Source organism: Buteo buteo, chromosome 10 (genome assembly GCF_964188355.1).
Source record: "Buteo buteo chromosome 10, bButBut1.hap1.1, whole genome shotgun sequence".
Taxonomy (NCBI): Eukaryota; Metazoa; Chordata; class Aves; order Accipitriformes; family Accipitridae; genus Buteo; species Buteo buteo.
The window spans coordinates 19050243-19063401 of record NC_134180.1 but is presented as its reverse complement, the minus strand read 5'-3'; the positions used below and the strand labels follow the sequence as shown (position 1 = coordinate 19063401).

Below are 13159 nucleotides of genomic sequence, written 5' to 3'. Positions count from 1 at the left end.
TACTAGTGAACTAATTTCTCCATATAAATTCATATAAAGTCCCATATTTGATTTTAAGCTTGCCCAACATGAGAGACAAGTTGTTCAGAGACCCAACATGAAGAAAGCACCGCATCAGTCTGTCCCAACCACCTATTGGAGTAGTGATACTGATGGGATTCAAAGTGAGCATATCCAGTCTTCCATTGATGGGAAAGGATTTGAAATAGTAGAGTAGAAATTTGTGTAAGATAAGAGGGTAATAAGGGGAAATGAACTCACATGGTTAAAAGCTCCTGAAGAAACAGTCTGAGTTAGCACAGCCCTTGTGATGTTACCTAAACATACACAAAAAATTTCTAGTGACAGTCTGTCTTCCAATGAAGTTTATGGATATTCAAACTCAGCAGTGATTCCATATCATCTCATCTCTATATAAAAAACACAAAGTGCATTGCAACACTTTGATAAAGAAATGGATTCTATTGTACTCTAGGTTAGCTATGTTCTGCACATTACTGTAACATCTTCATACTAATAATTTGAAGAACCCAGTAGTCACCATTACTAGAGTGGAAAATTTAGTGGTAGCGATTGGAACAGCTAACTGCATGAAACCTAACAACACTTTTATTATTATGTGTTTTGTAACATAAATATATCTACTATAAATGAATCTATACCTGATCAACTACAGGGCATAGAATTTTTCCAGTCTCGATGTACAAGTTTTTCTGAAACTAAGTTAGACAAAGTAAACGCAGTACTTTGGAGTGTTATCGTTTGCATATTATAGCTAATTAGCAAGCACAATAACATCATCCTAGGGGAAAGGTCCACTGGCAACTTAATTCATTATCTTCTATTATTGTGTATCATGTTAAAATGACAAGCATCTTATGCTGTATAAGTCATCACAATTTTAATTAATCCAAACCTGATATAAGCATATCAACTGGTTTTGTCTGTGCCGAGTCCTCCTCAATTTTTGTACATAGGCACCTCTTCAAAGTGGTTTTCCATGTTCATTTGCTTAGAAACATAACAGAAACCCTGTTGTAAATGTTTTTAATGAAAGTAATAATTATATGAAAATCTCAAAATGAGTTTATAACCACCGCAGTTGCCACTGAAATATATATTTCAGGAAACAGTGGTAATTATGGTTGTGATAGTAAATTTACTTACTTGCTATATACTGTGCTGAATGCAACCTTCTGAGAGAAAGGCTCATCCACACACAGCCATACACTGGAGTCGACTCACAGGCTCTCAGCAGGGTCAGGCTTCAAAACCTAGGGCAGACCCCTGTGGGCCACTCCCCAGGCTTTCGGTGCAGTCTGTAACCGAGGAGGGAGTGGTGGGGGAGCAGCCCCCCAGCAGCAGCAGCCAGCTGTGCTGGCCAGCGTTGCACAGAGCAGAGCGGAGAGGAGTGGGACGGCCCCTTTGCTGCACCTAGGCACCCGCTGCCTCCTTTGCCTCTGTGCCCCAAACACACAGTGATCTAATTTACTAAATTAAATACGAAACCAACCTTTCACTAACTTGAAGTACCTTAGTCGCTAGAACGTTTGTTTGTTATACAGGTACTGTATACAGCCACGGCAGGGGCTTTATTCCGTACTTGCGCAATTCCCGTTCTGGCTGAAAGGAATGGCATTCAGTGATAGCTGGTACCTGGTAACAGCCATCAACAAGTAAAATCACTCTACTCCTAGTGCCTCTGTACCGCCCTGCCCTGTCACAGAGCCCACAGCCTCATCTGCCCAGCCCCTACCTCTGCCAACGCAGGGAGCAGGGAAGGCCAGCAGCAAACTAGGTGGTAACTGTAAGAGGTAGCGTTGAGAAATGCTGAGGAGAGAGGTATGACATGAATGCTGCCTGTCCAAGGAACTTATGAACATTTTTCTACTTGGGATTCTCAGCTGGAAGTTCCCTCCCAGTTAAGCACCGAGCAAGTCCTTTCTCTCCAAACCAAGCCAAAGGTCCGCCTCTTTCTGCCCAATACTCATGATCAGAAGATATCCTCAAGACGTGCCAGATTTACCTGAAGAAACTTGATACTTCTCACCTTCAGAAAGATACCCCAATTGCCAGGCTATAGCCTTATTTATTTCATGCACTCTTTAGAGCGGAGATTTGACCCTGGATTTCCCACACCGCAGTGGCTCCAGCCACTGGTCTGCTGAAGAAATCCTGCCTTTGGCATTCTTGCTGCCTTAGGTGGATGAAAGCCACATGGTCCATAAATCTAAGAAGAGCTGTATAATGAGTTGGACACACAGTTATTTACCATTGTCATGACTTGGGTAGTCCTGGCCAGGCCTCGAGGCATTTTGGCACCCAAAGGGCTGGTGGAAGGTGGAACTGTGAGGACTTCAAGCACAAAGTTAGGTGGCAGCAGAGCAGAGGTTTTTGAGTATGTATTTTAGATTTAGGCACTTCAGTGAGCAAATGGTATACTACAGCACAGCCCCTAATACAACATATACAGCGATGTCCATGCTAACCTTAAACATGCCAGTTTAAGCACCAGAATGGCGAGAACAGGCAGCAATGTAAATTATTCAGTGCTGTTCTGTCTGCATTGCTTTGGTACCAAGCTAATCCAATTAAGCTTCTATCATCACTTCTTCATCATTACTATATCCACCATGCAAGACAGCACTGTGTACTGGTACATGAGGAATTCACACTTACATTTGTCTGTGCAGCCGTAACTTTACGCCCATCATTTTACTTCCAAATTAGGTTATATGGAAGCTTCACCAAAGCTTCTGCTTTCAAAAATGCCAGTCAACATACCACCTTTAACATCAAAATCAACTGTGAAATGTAATACTATTAATTGGGAAGCAAGAATAATTTATTTCAGTTGTGGATTTGATTTTACCAAATTAAGTTAATGGTACAATATAAAGTAAATGCTAAGACTTCAGTATGCAATTAAGCATTTTGCTCAAGATCCAGGCTATTTTAATCTTTGTCTTTTAAAAGCATTTTTAATCATGAATTGGAAGGTAAAAGAATTAATACACCTTTTAGTATCAATTTCTGCATACAGGACCAAGCAAGCAGGACAGCACACTCTTTAATGTGACCACTTTTTCAGAATAGACATTAACTGAGGCTTTTTCATGCACAGTTGATTTTGTATAAACTGATTGACACCTTTGGGGGTCGTCTTTCCACTGACTCATAATTTTGCTCACTCTTGAAAAAAGCCTTCTGCACACCCAGTATTCTCTAGTTAAAGCTGAAAATTCAACTCATCATATTTACACAATAAAAAAAAAATCCATTCTGCCTTGTTTTTAATTGCAAATTCTACTCAAGGGACCAATTCTCCTGCTTAGGAGGCAGCCCTGTGCCTTCTACTAGAGAACCAACTGCAGTCAATTATGGTAATGAAATGTCAATAAATATAAAAATTTAATACAGCCTGCTCTTGGTGAGTGGCAGAGGAGGACTTGCCTCCCAGACAAATTTGCTGGTGCTGCAAATATTAAATGCACCTGAAAGAGTAGCAGGTTGCCTGAGAGCTCTCCAGTAGAGGGATAGTGGGAGATCCAGGCATCTACTGGGTTTTTCCATTATGGCATAATCGCTGCACTAAGGCCACTGATATTCTTGACATCCAGACATCTTAACTTCTTATTTTGAAGTGAATAGCATATTTCCCCCACAAACTGGAACCTCAGTGAGGGATTTTGAGCTTTTTTCCCTCCCTTAACAATTACAAAAGGGAAATTAAGTTGTTAAAGTTGATTTTTATATGTGACCAGTTTCTCAATATGAAGTAGTTGAATCATGTCACTATATTAAACTGCCCTTCAAGTAAAAAGTATTTGAGGTATGTTACTTTATTTTTTCTTATTTCTATAAGTATATATACTTCTATATAAAGAAATACATATAAGTATATATACAGAAAGAAAGAGAAATAACAGATGAAGTAGAAAGTAGTTCATGAAAGATGATTTGGCTGGGATTTCCGAAGACCAGATCCTAGTTTTGTCACAGATTTCTTTGGCCATGACTAAGCGATTTAACGTCACTACGTCAGTTTTCCCAGGTGTAAAAGAGAGCAATAAAACCTATGTTACAGGATACCCTCACAGCATACTTAAGCATAATCCATTGACTTAATTGAAATGTAAGCACAACTTTAAATGCTCTACAGAGTTGGAGCAGTGTTATTCTTAACATCCATACAAAAAGTGTAACCATTTCTCTTGTACAGTTGCCTTCAGTCAATATCTTGGGTGCACTAAGAGTACATATAAATAAAATGTCTTATTAAAAGCCAGTAACCTATTGATTACATTAAGGTCATCACTAGGAAAAGTTATTTTTAGTCCCTTTCAGTCATCTTTCTATGTCTCCTGGCTGAAATTTTGTCAGGTTTAAAGTCTTTCAGGTTTTTTTCTTGCTTTACTGTTGTTTATACTTCAGCAAAATCAATTCAACAGTTTTAAAATAAAAAAACCTCCCATATTTCAAAATACATGTTCCTTAACAGTTTTTTAAAAAACAGATCTTAAGGGATCAGTGCCTGGAAAAACAAAAGTTTGCAGCATTGGTCTGTTTCCTCTGGTGATACCTGGCCATTCTTTATTAACTGCTTTATTATAGGAGACCTTAAAGATGGGATTACAGCACTGATACCTTTAAATAAATCATTAACCCAAAGTGTCCACTTACTGTTGTGCTTAGTTTTAGTTTAAAGCCAGACTTCACTTACGCATGCTTACATCAAGTGTGGTTAGTATTTCCCTGTTGTTATGGAAACTCCTAAAAAAGAAAGGTGTTGGTAATATTAGAGCAGCCAGGCAAGAAAAAAATTGTTTTAAAATGTGTCAATAACCCATTTAGGTCTCAGCCAGTTAGCCAGGAGGAGTTCAACACAGGAGCAAGCAACACACTTGGCCTTTTTCATGGGACAGTGACACTTGCAGGGGACGTGTAACACACTCTGATGAAAACCGGGCTGAGCTGAAGGCATTTCGGCTGAAGCAGTTGCACCCTGCTCCACGCTGCTGTCGCTGTGCTGGAGCTGCCGAGCCTCACAGCCTCCAGCCCGGTCTCAGGGCCAGCTCACCACGGCACCAGCCCCTACGCTTCGCCTTCGCATCATGGCATTCCCGGAGGCTGCAGTACCCCAGCACTTTTCCACTGCTCACCATCCCACCACAAAGCATGCAAAAGTTAACAGTGCACATCTTCAGAGTGGCAGAGGCTGGTACGGCCATCTGCATGGAAACGTCCCCTTAATGGGACTGGTATTAGCCAGGAAAAAGTTTCAGCGTGCAAGCAGTGGGGAGGTTGCCCGAGATTCAAGGATCACCCAGGGGTGTGCCAGCTATGAAAGGCTTTAAGTGTACTTTGCTTGTGAATATTACCTTTTTTTAATATGGTGTATTAATTCCAGCTTTCTGTTGGCTCTCTATACACAAGTGTCACTTCGGAAAGCTCATAGACATGTCAGCCTCCCCTGAGAACAAAGGGACACCACAAGGGCAGCAGACCCCTCAGAACAGTCCAGCTTTTTTCTATGTCCCAGAGAAAGTAGTTTTGTGCCCTGCGGTTGCTGCTCGGGAAAATGCAAGTGCAGCGGGCCTGTGTCACACACCTGCCTACTCCTCCTTCGCGAGCGGTAGAGGACTCACCAGAACAAGTCCGTTGGAACCAAGTCCAACAAATATACCAGGATTTTGTGTAGCTAAGGAGAACAGAAACCGCCCACACAATACCTCTCTTTCCTGTGGGAATACACCAACATTTCTGGGCTTGAATAGATATTTCTGGCCAAGTTATGGACACTGGACCATTTCCCTTGAATACCGTTGTGTCCCTCAGGACTAATACACCCTGTGTGGGCGCAAAGCTCACTTCATCAGTCTTTCTTCGCAGGATCATAAAATTACAATAAGAACAAGAGACACCAAATGAATAAAACAAACTGATACAGGGACAGGGGAACGGCTACCAGCGTCATAAGCAGCTGCCATATATAAAGCTTCTAAAAAAGCTAATACAGACAAACCAGCATTCACATTGATGTGACATACCATTAAGATACATAGTTTAATGATATTTTCAATATATACCATTGTCCTAAAATAGGTTTATATATAAAAACATCTTGACTTGATCACATCACTAAATTGAGAGTGATTCTTTTGTCCAGGAGTATCCTGGTTGTATGTGATTGCTTGAAACATCCTAAAGTGGTTCTGCAGGTGTGACAACCAGACAGAAATACAATTCTCTTTTACAGGTGGATTATTCCATAATAGCATCCCAAGCTGGAGCCACCCTCAACAATCTTATGAGCCATGCACAAGAACTAGTAGCAAAGCTTCGTTCCCTGCAGTTTGATCTACGAGAATTTGTATGTCTGAAATTCCTGGTGCTGTTTAGTTTAGGTAGGTACACTCTAGTCTTCATGCTTAATAGTGTTATTATTTTTTTCTAAAAACATTGAAAATATTTTGCTTTTCTTAATTTTTCCCCCAAAACATGATTTTGAAATATATTTAATGAGGTTCACAGTAATCTGAGGATTATTTTTCAATTATCGCTTGCAGGAAATTATGTATAAGGATTAAAAGTGGGTTTCTATGCAAATTACTCTGAAAACCTATGGAATTTAATGGAGTATTACAAGCTTTCTGTATTTCTCTATGTGATTTCTGAATATTCCAGAAGAAGGATAAAATTCTATTAGAAATTCTAGAGAACAGTGGAAAATACAGATTGCCATGTTTTTCTATGATATTGAATATAGTTATGTAAAGCAGATGGAGTGGGGATATGGTTAAAATATCCCTCTTTTTCAAAGGCGTCTGTGGTAAGTATAAACAATCTTCTTTGCATATGATAGCTGTCACATCGTAACCCATAAATCAGGAAAGTATCTCATAGTTTTTAAAAAGTGAAAGGAAGTCTTAAAGTGCAAATTAATGATAATAGCTATATGACAGATCAGGCTAGGAAATAACCTTTAAAGGGAAGATTGTTTTGTACCAGTGGAGAGGACACAGAATGGGAAAGATACCTGTGCAAGACAAATTAGTTAAACCAGTGCCCTCCAATGAATCAGTCAAGAAAAATCACCAGTGCCAGGAATAAAAAAGGGCTTAGGGAGATGGATTCCTATTGACTTCATAGGAACAGATTTTTCTGCCTGTCCTCTGTTTCAGGTTTGCACTTTGTTGACTTAATAAAGCTGGTCTAAATAAACTTTGGCCAAGTGAATTTTTATTTACTGGCAGACAGTTGAAAGGAGAGACTTTAAAACATAAATAAGGTCAGACCCAGCCATACCTCCATAGCCAAAACTCCTGTTTTACTCAAAAGGTATTTTGTCTACAGAGAGAGTGTACAGTTGAGCCAAGCACAACAATGAAAGAAATAACAGCAGTGGTGACATTTAGTAATGTCTGTCTTTAATTTTCAGTTTTTAAAAAAATCTTCTGTAAAGGAATAAAATTCTACAATTAAATTATTATACTACAATTGCAATTAGACTAAAAGGAACAGTTTGGTTTACACTGTAAAGCATTGTTTACTGTCTCAAATATGTCCCTCCATGTGGTGTTTACAGAATTTGAACCTGCTTTGGAAAATTTTAGATGAAGCTCTCTTTAACTATAGGGAGCATAAAAGATCAATACTTCAGAGGTATAGGATACAGAACATGTAGAAAAAAATAAGAATTATTTAAAAAATTAGAATGATGCTAACAGAATTGACTGTTATGAAGTATGTACATTCTGAATCCTAGGAAGAGATGATGGATTTCCCTGGTAACTATTAACATTTTGTATTCAGGGCTTCGTTGCTTTCCACGTCTTAGATTCAGAGAAGGAGAAGCAAGCCATCTGTTGCAGAAATTATGTTTTCTGAATTAATCTGATTAATAACAAGAATTCAGATTTCCTAATTCCTAATAATTAGGTTTTTCAGTCATTAGACAGTGGCACAGAAACATCTAAAGAGCCTGTAGCTTTCCTCTGATAAAATATTTAGAGAATTCATCTCAGTTCAGTGATATTTTAAATTAGCTGAATAAGTGAAGTGCATTTGGAAAATTCTCACATTTAGGTGGCCTTTTTGTTTGATCACTTTCATCGGCAATTCTAGCACTTTGCATTGATTTAAGAATCATTCTTACACCGTTAGCTCTTCTAGTCCTGCCAGGTAGTGGCTCAACTTCTGAAGCAGTTGGGCAGAAATACCTTGCAAGCTTGTACCAAGCCAGGTTATCCCGTCTTTTCTCTCATTTATGCTACCATAAAAAGAGCTAATTCTGCTGCTGTTAGGAGCCTTGTAGTCACATCATTTGCATATAAAAGCAATGTAGCTAAGAAAGGTTCAATACCTTTGAAACCGATTAGTTCATTATTTAGCATATTGCATAATTCCATTTGCTAATAGTCAAAGCAAGATGTTATTCTGCAAAGAGTAAAATGTAAAGATGTTACCACTTGACCCACAGGACTGAGGCAAATATTTAATGAGAATGATGACAAAACTGAAATGAAAAACACAGACACCCTTTCCAGCTAAGTACTTAAGTCTGTGCCCAAAAGTATGAACAAATCGTCTGGCTGAAGTTAATAAGACACCTCACATCCTAAAAGTGAGTCAGGTTTTTGAAGACATTGAACTGCCTAACAACACTGGTAGGCATTCAGCAGGGCTGTCAAAACTAGCTGAGCATCAAATTCTACATAAATAACTGGGAGCAATTACTGTACCTAAGTATCTAGGTGCATTTGGCACATATCTACATCTCTTAGGCATCTCAACAGAAAACTGGTCATAATGCCAAAAATATATCACTTAATCAAAAAAATATTTCAAACAACTCAGCTGGCTCTTGTTGAAAATCTGGCTCTGTAATGTTTAATGGAATAAAAAGCACTTCAAGACATACCAGCCTTTTTACGTTTCTAAGGAGGTTCATGCCACAGTGTTAATCAAACTAATAAAACCTTATGCTATTGTTCTTTAATATAGTGCTTGGTTGAAAAATAAATGTCTAATATGAAGCTTCTCAAAGGCAATGCAAAGTCAATAATCCACAGAATTAATTTATTGAGAAGAAGCTGTTTGTTTTTTATAGCTGTACAGATACCAAGCTGCCTTGTAAAGCTGTTTGTTATTCATGGCTGTACCGTATTGTCTGTCTCTTCACAAGATGGCAATCTCCTTCAGGGCAAAGAACTTTGTCTCTGCCTTTTTTCCTAACATTTCAGAAGTGATTATCTTTGTAAACTAACAGCAAAATAATGTTCAAAACCCAAAGTACTTACAATTATTTTTCAAAACACAATTAAATCATATCAGTTTTGCTTGCTAGATTTTAAACGAGAGAGGTAATTGTTCATTACCTACTTGTCAAAGGTTCCAAAGGGTTTATACAGGAAAATGCTTTTGATTGATGGTAGCATTAAAGAAGACGCTGTTGAAACTTAGACAGATGCATATTTATTGTAGCCTTTGCGGCTAGCAATGCACAACACTGGATGCAGTCAAACTGCATATACCCACTCCGCTGAGTGACACATCCAGGTGCAGGAGCTCAGCTCCTTTCTCCAGTGGGCCATCTAGTCTGTCTGGGCTCATCTGACCAACACTGCAAGTATATATTGGTACAGTTGACTCAGCAATTATTCAATAAGCCAGAATAGTTTGGGAACTAGTTTCGTAAGTGTGACATCTCTTTACTTTAGTTCTATATAGTATTAATATATGTAAAGTTATGTAACTTTTAAATTCCCTCCATCAGTTATAAAAAGCAAATGTCTTTACAGCTAAGTAATTCTTACCTCTCTGTACATAAAAGTCTTCTTTCACATCCATGGATCTTCACACTTCAGTTATTTTCTGTCGGTCTGCCCTCAGTGGTTCCTCATGCCATCCTTCAATCCAGTCACTGCCAATCTCTGGAGAAGCAAGTCCCTCACACCTGGACTGTTGTTCTCAGCAGATAACCAGTTCAGCTGAATCAGTCCTTCAGCTCTTGTGCTCCCATGAGTTAAAAAGTCAGAGAACAAATCGGTCCTTACAACCAGCACAATCACCACAATCACACTGGAGATCACCATCTTGTGCATGCTTCAAACTCAGCTGTATTTTCAATTAAAAAGAGCCTTAACTCATAAGGACATTAAAGCACCAGCAGAGACCCCTTCTTTCACAGCATCACTGCTCCATCAGTCAATTACTCTGTCAAGACATAGGAAGTTCAAACTAAATTTAAATTCCAGCACATTAGTCTGATCATCCATCAGAGTTCTCCTCAAGAATCACAGTCTTTCCATGAGTCAGTCCTCTGTGGCAATTCCCTCGCTGTGTACCTCCTCACTACACATAAACAAATGTATGTTGCTTTCCTCTCTCACTGCACACCAGAACAGCATTACGCAAATCAACCAGTCTAATTGACACCTGAGATCACAATAAAACAAATAGAAACAGGTCTTGTGGTCAAAATTGCCCTTCACAGTTTTGGTTGTGTAACCTGGTATAAATGCTAAGCCATCTTCTAGTCACTTCTTCCCCTACTTGATCTCTGATGGCCATGTCTGAATTCTGTGCCAACATCTGTCTTTGACGCAAATGATAAACTAGATGCTGATTAAATGTTTTATTTGAAGATGAGCTGGACTTCTGAAGCCAAAGCATTTTTATTGCAAAGAAGCAATCCATCTGCCAGCATGATTTATTTGAAAGAAGTCTTCTGTTTAGGTGGCCTAGAAATAGCAATTTCTGTTATCAATCTCCATTTCAATTATCTTGAGCTATTAGCTTGCTTTAAAGTAAATCAGGACACCAGTTGATAGCAATTATCCTTGCCAACCTTTCTTTGACTGAGGTTTACATCATATTTGCAAACCCCAAAACATGCCTGTTTTCTGGGGCATCATTCCTGTGTTGTCACATATAGAGGTATTGTCCCCTTAATTTCAACTAAAGGGAGTGAAGGTAATCAACACACCAAACCACAGTTTAACTCAGGTATATCAGCCAATTTTTCTTCCACAATCTGAAGATATGTTGATAAAAAAAATCAGTAGCTCAAGAGATAAGCAAACCTGGGTTTTCTTGACAGTAGTTGCATTTGACAGGTTTCTTTCAGGCAAAAAAGAACCAAGGCAGAGCCATGACAATTCAGCAACTGTAATCACACAGTTGACGGAAAGTTAGTGGCCAGGCACACATTGCAAAACTGGGAAAGAATAAAGAAATCTTTGACAGACTTGCGTGTTAAACCACTTTTAACACTACTTTATGAACTCATGTCCAAAACATGGAAAGAGCACATCTGAGAAAGATGCTGTTCACATAGTTGTGTATCTGTTTATCAGACTTACTACTACATGAGAATAAACCTATCTGGCTTTCCCAAAGCTAGCCACATTGATGATAATGTAATTTCATTACTCGAATTGCAGAGTAATAATACACCTAATTTTTCTATAGCGTATAATCAGTATACTACACAGTACACTATCAAAAAATAAACCCAAAATAAATACAAATGGTCTCTTTGTCTTTAATAATTGCTGGTTTGAATCAAGATACACTACAAATAGAAAAAGCAAATGTGTCAGTTTATCAGCCTCTTTGAATTTTCACTACCAAATTTGACATTAGTTTGGAAACCCCCTTCTTTCTTTGTCATAAATCAGAATTAGAAATTAAAAAAACAAACAAACAAAACACAAAAGCCAAACCTCACCCCACATGTGCTGTTGAATTCTCTAATTCTGGGGCTGAAATGGATTGGCATGCTCCACTGGGGTGAAATCTTGGCCTTGCTAAAGCCAAAGAGAATTTCACACTGTTTTCACTGGAGCCAAAATTTGTCTCACTGTTTCTTTGATTTGCTTCCTATCACAGAATAAAGTTCAGACCAATTTTTCAACAATTAAATTCGCTAAATGAGTAAATCTAACTGATGCTTGAAGAGCCAAATGAACGCCTTACATGGGATGCTTTCTATCATCTTCTGACACAAGAAATCTCTTCATCTTGCCATCCAGCAGCTTTACAGACTGGTCACTTAACCTGAAATCAGCCATTGTTTTCTCTTTACCAAAACTTCCCATTTGTCCTGCTAGTTTTTATTATCTGAACTCAGCAAGGATGATTTGTCAAACCTTCCATCAGAGCAGTTTGTAAAGTGAAATGCCAATAGGAAGAAAGTTAGACATCATTTGACCCATGTCCAGGCACTTGTCTGCCTGTGGAGCTAAATGCTAGACTAGGCAGCAGCTGACTGGTACTGCTCCCTTATCATTGTCAGGACACAGATAAATGTACTTCATTTAAGAAATGAAGGCTTTATCAATGGACAAATAATTGCAGAGCCACTATTGATCTCACATCTCACTTAACATGAGACAAGAGGGTCCTGTAGAAATGGTAAACATTGAATCGCTGTGGATGGCAAACAATGGGCTCTTGCTTAAACAACAACAAAAAACCAACCAAACAAAAAAAGAACTCAGTTTTCAAACAAACCACAGCCTTACTTAAGGGTTCAGCAGAAATCCATCTGGATCTGCAACACTCCACTCCCATTTCTATTAAATAAGAGGAATATTAGCAAATGAATCTTTCATTGCTTTTAGTCTCCCTGAAGTGTCATTGCTGAGATGGGAGGAGGCATTGGAGGTACAGCGCTCCACCGTTTGCACTTTTTGGAGAGAAACGTGCCTGTTAAGATCTTCATACAGATGAAACAGGCTGAAATTAAGCATTTTCGAGGCAGACTCTACCCTCACCGCTCACAGGACTAGAGGGAGCTTCCTGCGAACGTGCTCCCAAAGAGATGCAACACAAAGCCTGCCTGTGCTCCATTTCACCTGGTTGCAGTAACTTACATCAATGCAGTTATGCAACATTCTGGAGCTGAATAAAAAAAATTAAATTAGCTATTGCAGTTTTTAATATACTTTATGTAACATTATTGGTTATTAGATTTACAGACTAGCTAGAATCTCTGCCTCAGTGAGCTTGCAATCTAAATATACAGAAAAGATAAGAAAAAATGCAGCAGCAAAGAAAGACAAAACATGGGGCTGTACATATTTTCACTTTCACAGTTTTTGCTGAGGGTTTAACTTGGGATATCATGTATGCAGATAGGGAAATAAATGTA

General features: G+C 38.7%; 1 protein-coding gene across 3 annotated transcripts in view; it reads left to right on the top strand.

The window, feature by feature from the left end:
* The window catches only part of NR5A2 (nuclear receptor subfamily 5 group A member 2), an 86732-nt gene that overhangs the window by 51911 nt on the left and 21662 nt on the right, over nt 1-13159 (top strand). For all 3 annotated transcript variants that reach the window (XM_075038861.1, XM_075038859.1, XM_075038862.1), the window contains one exon: nt 6260-6407. In XM_075038861.1, coding sequence (XP_074894962.1) covers nt 6260-6407 — 148 coding nt within the window. The remainder of the gene's footprint in view (nt 1-6259; nt 6408-13159) is intronic.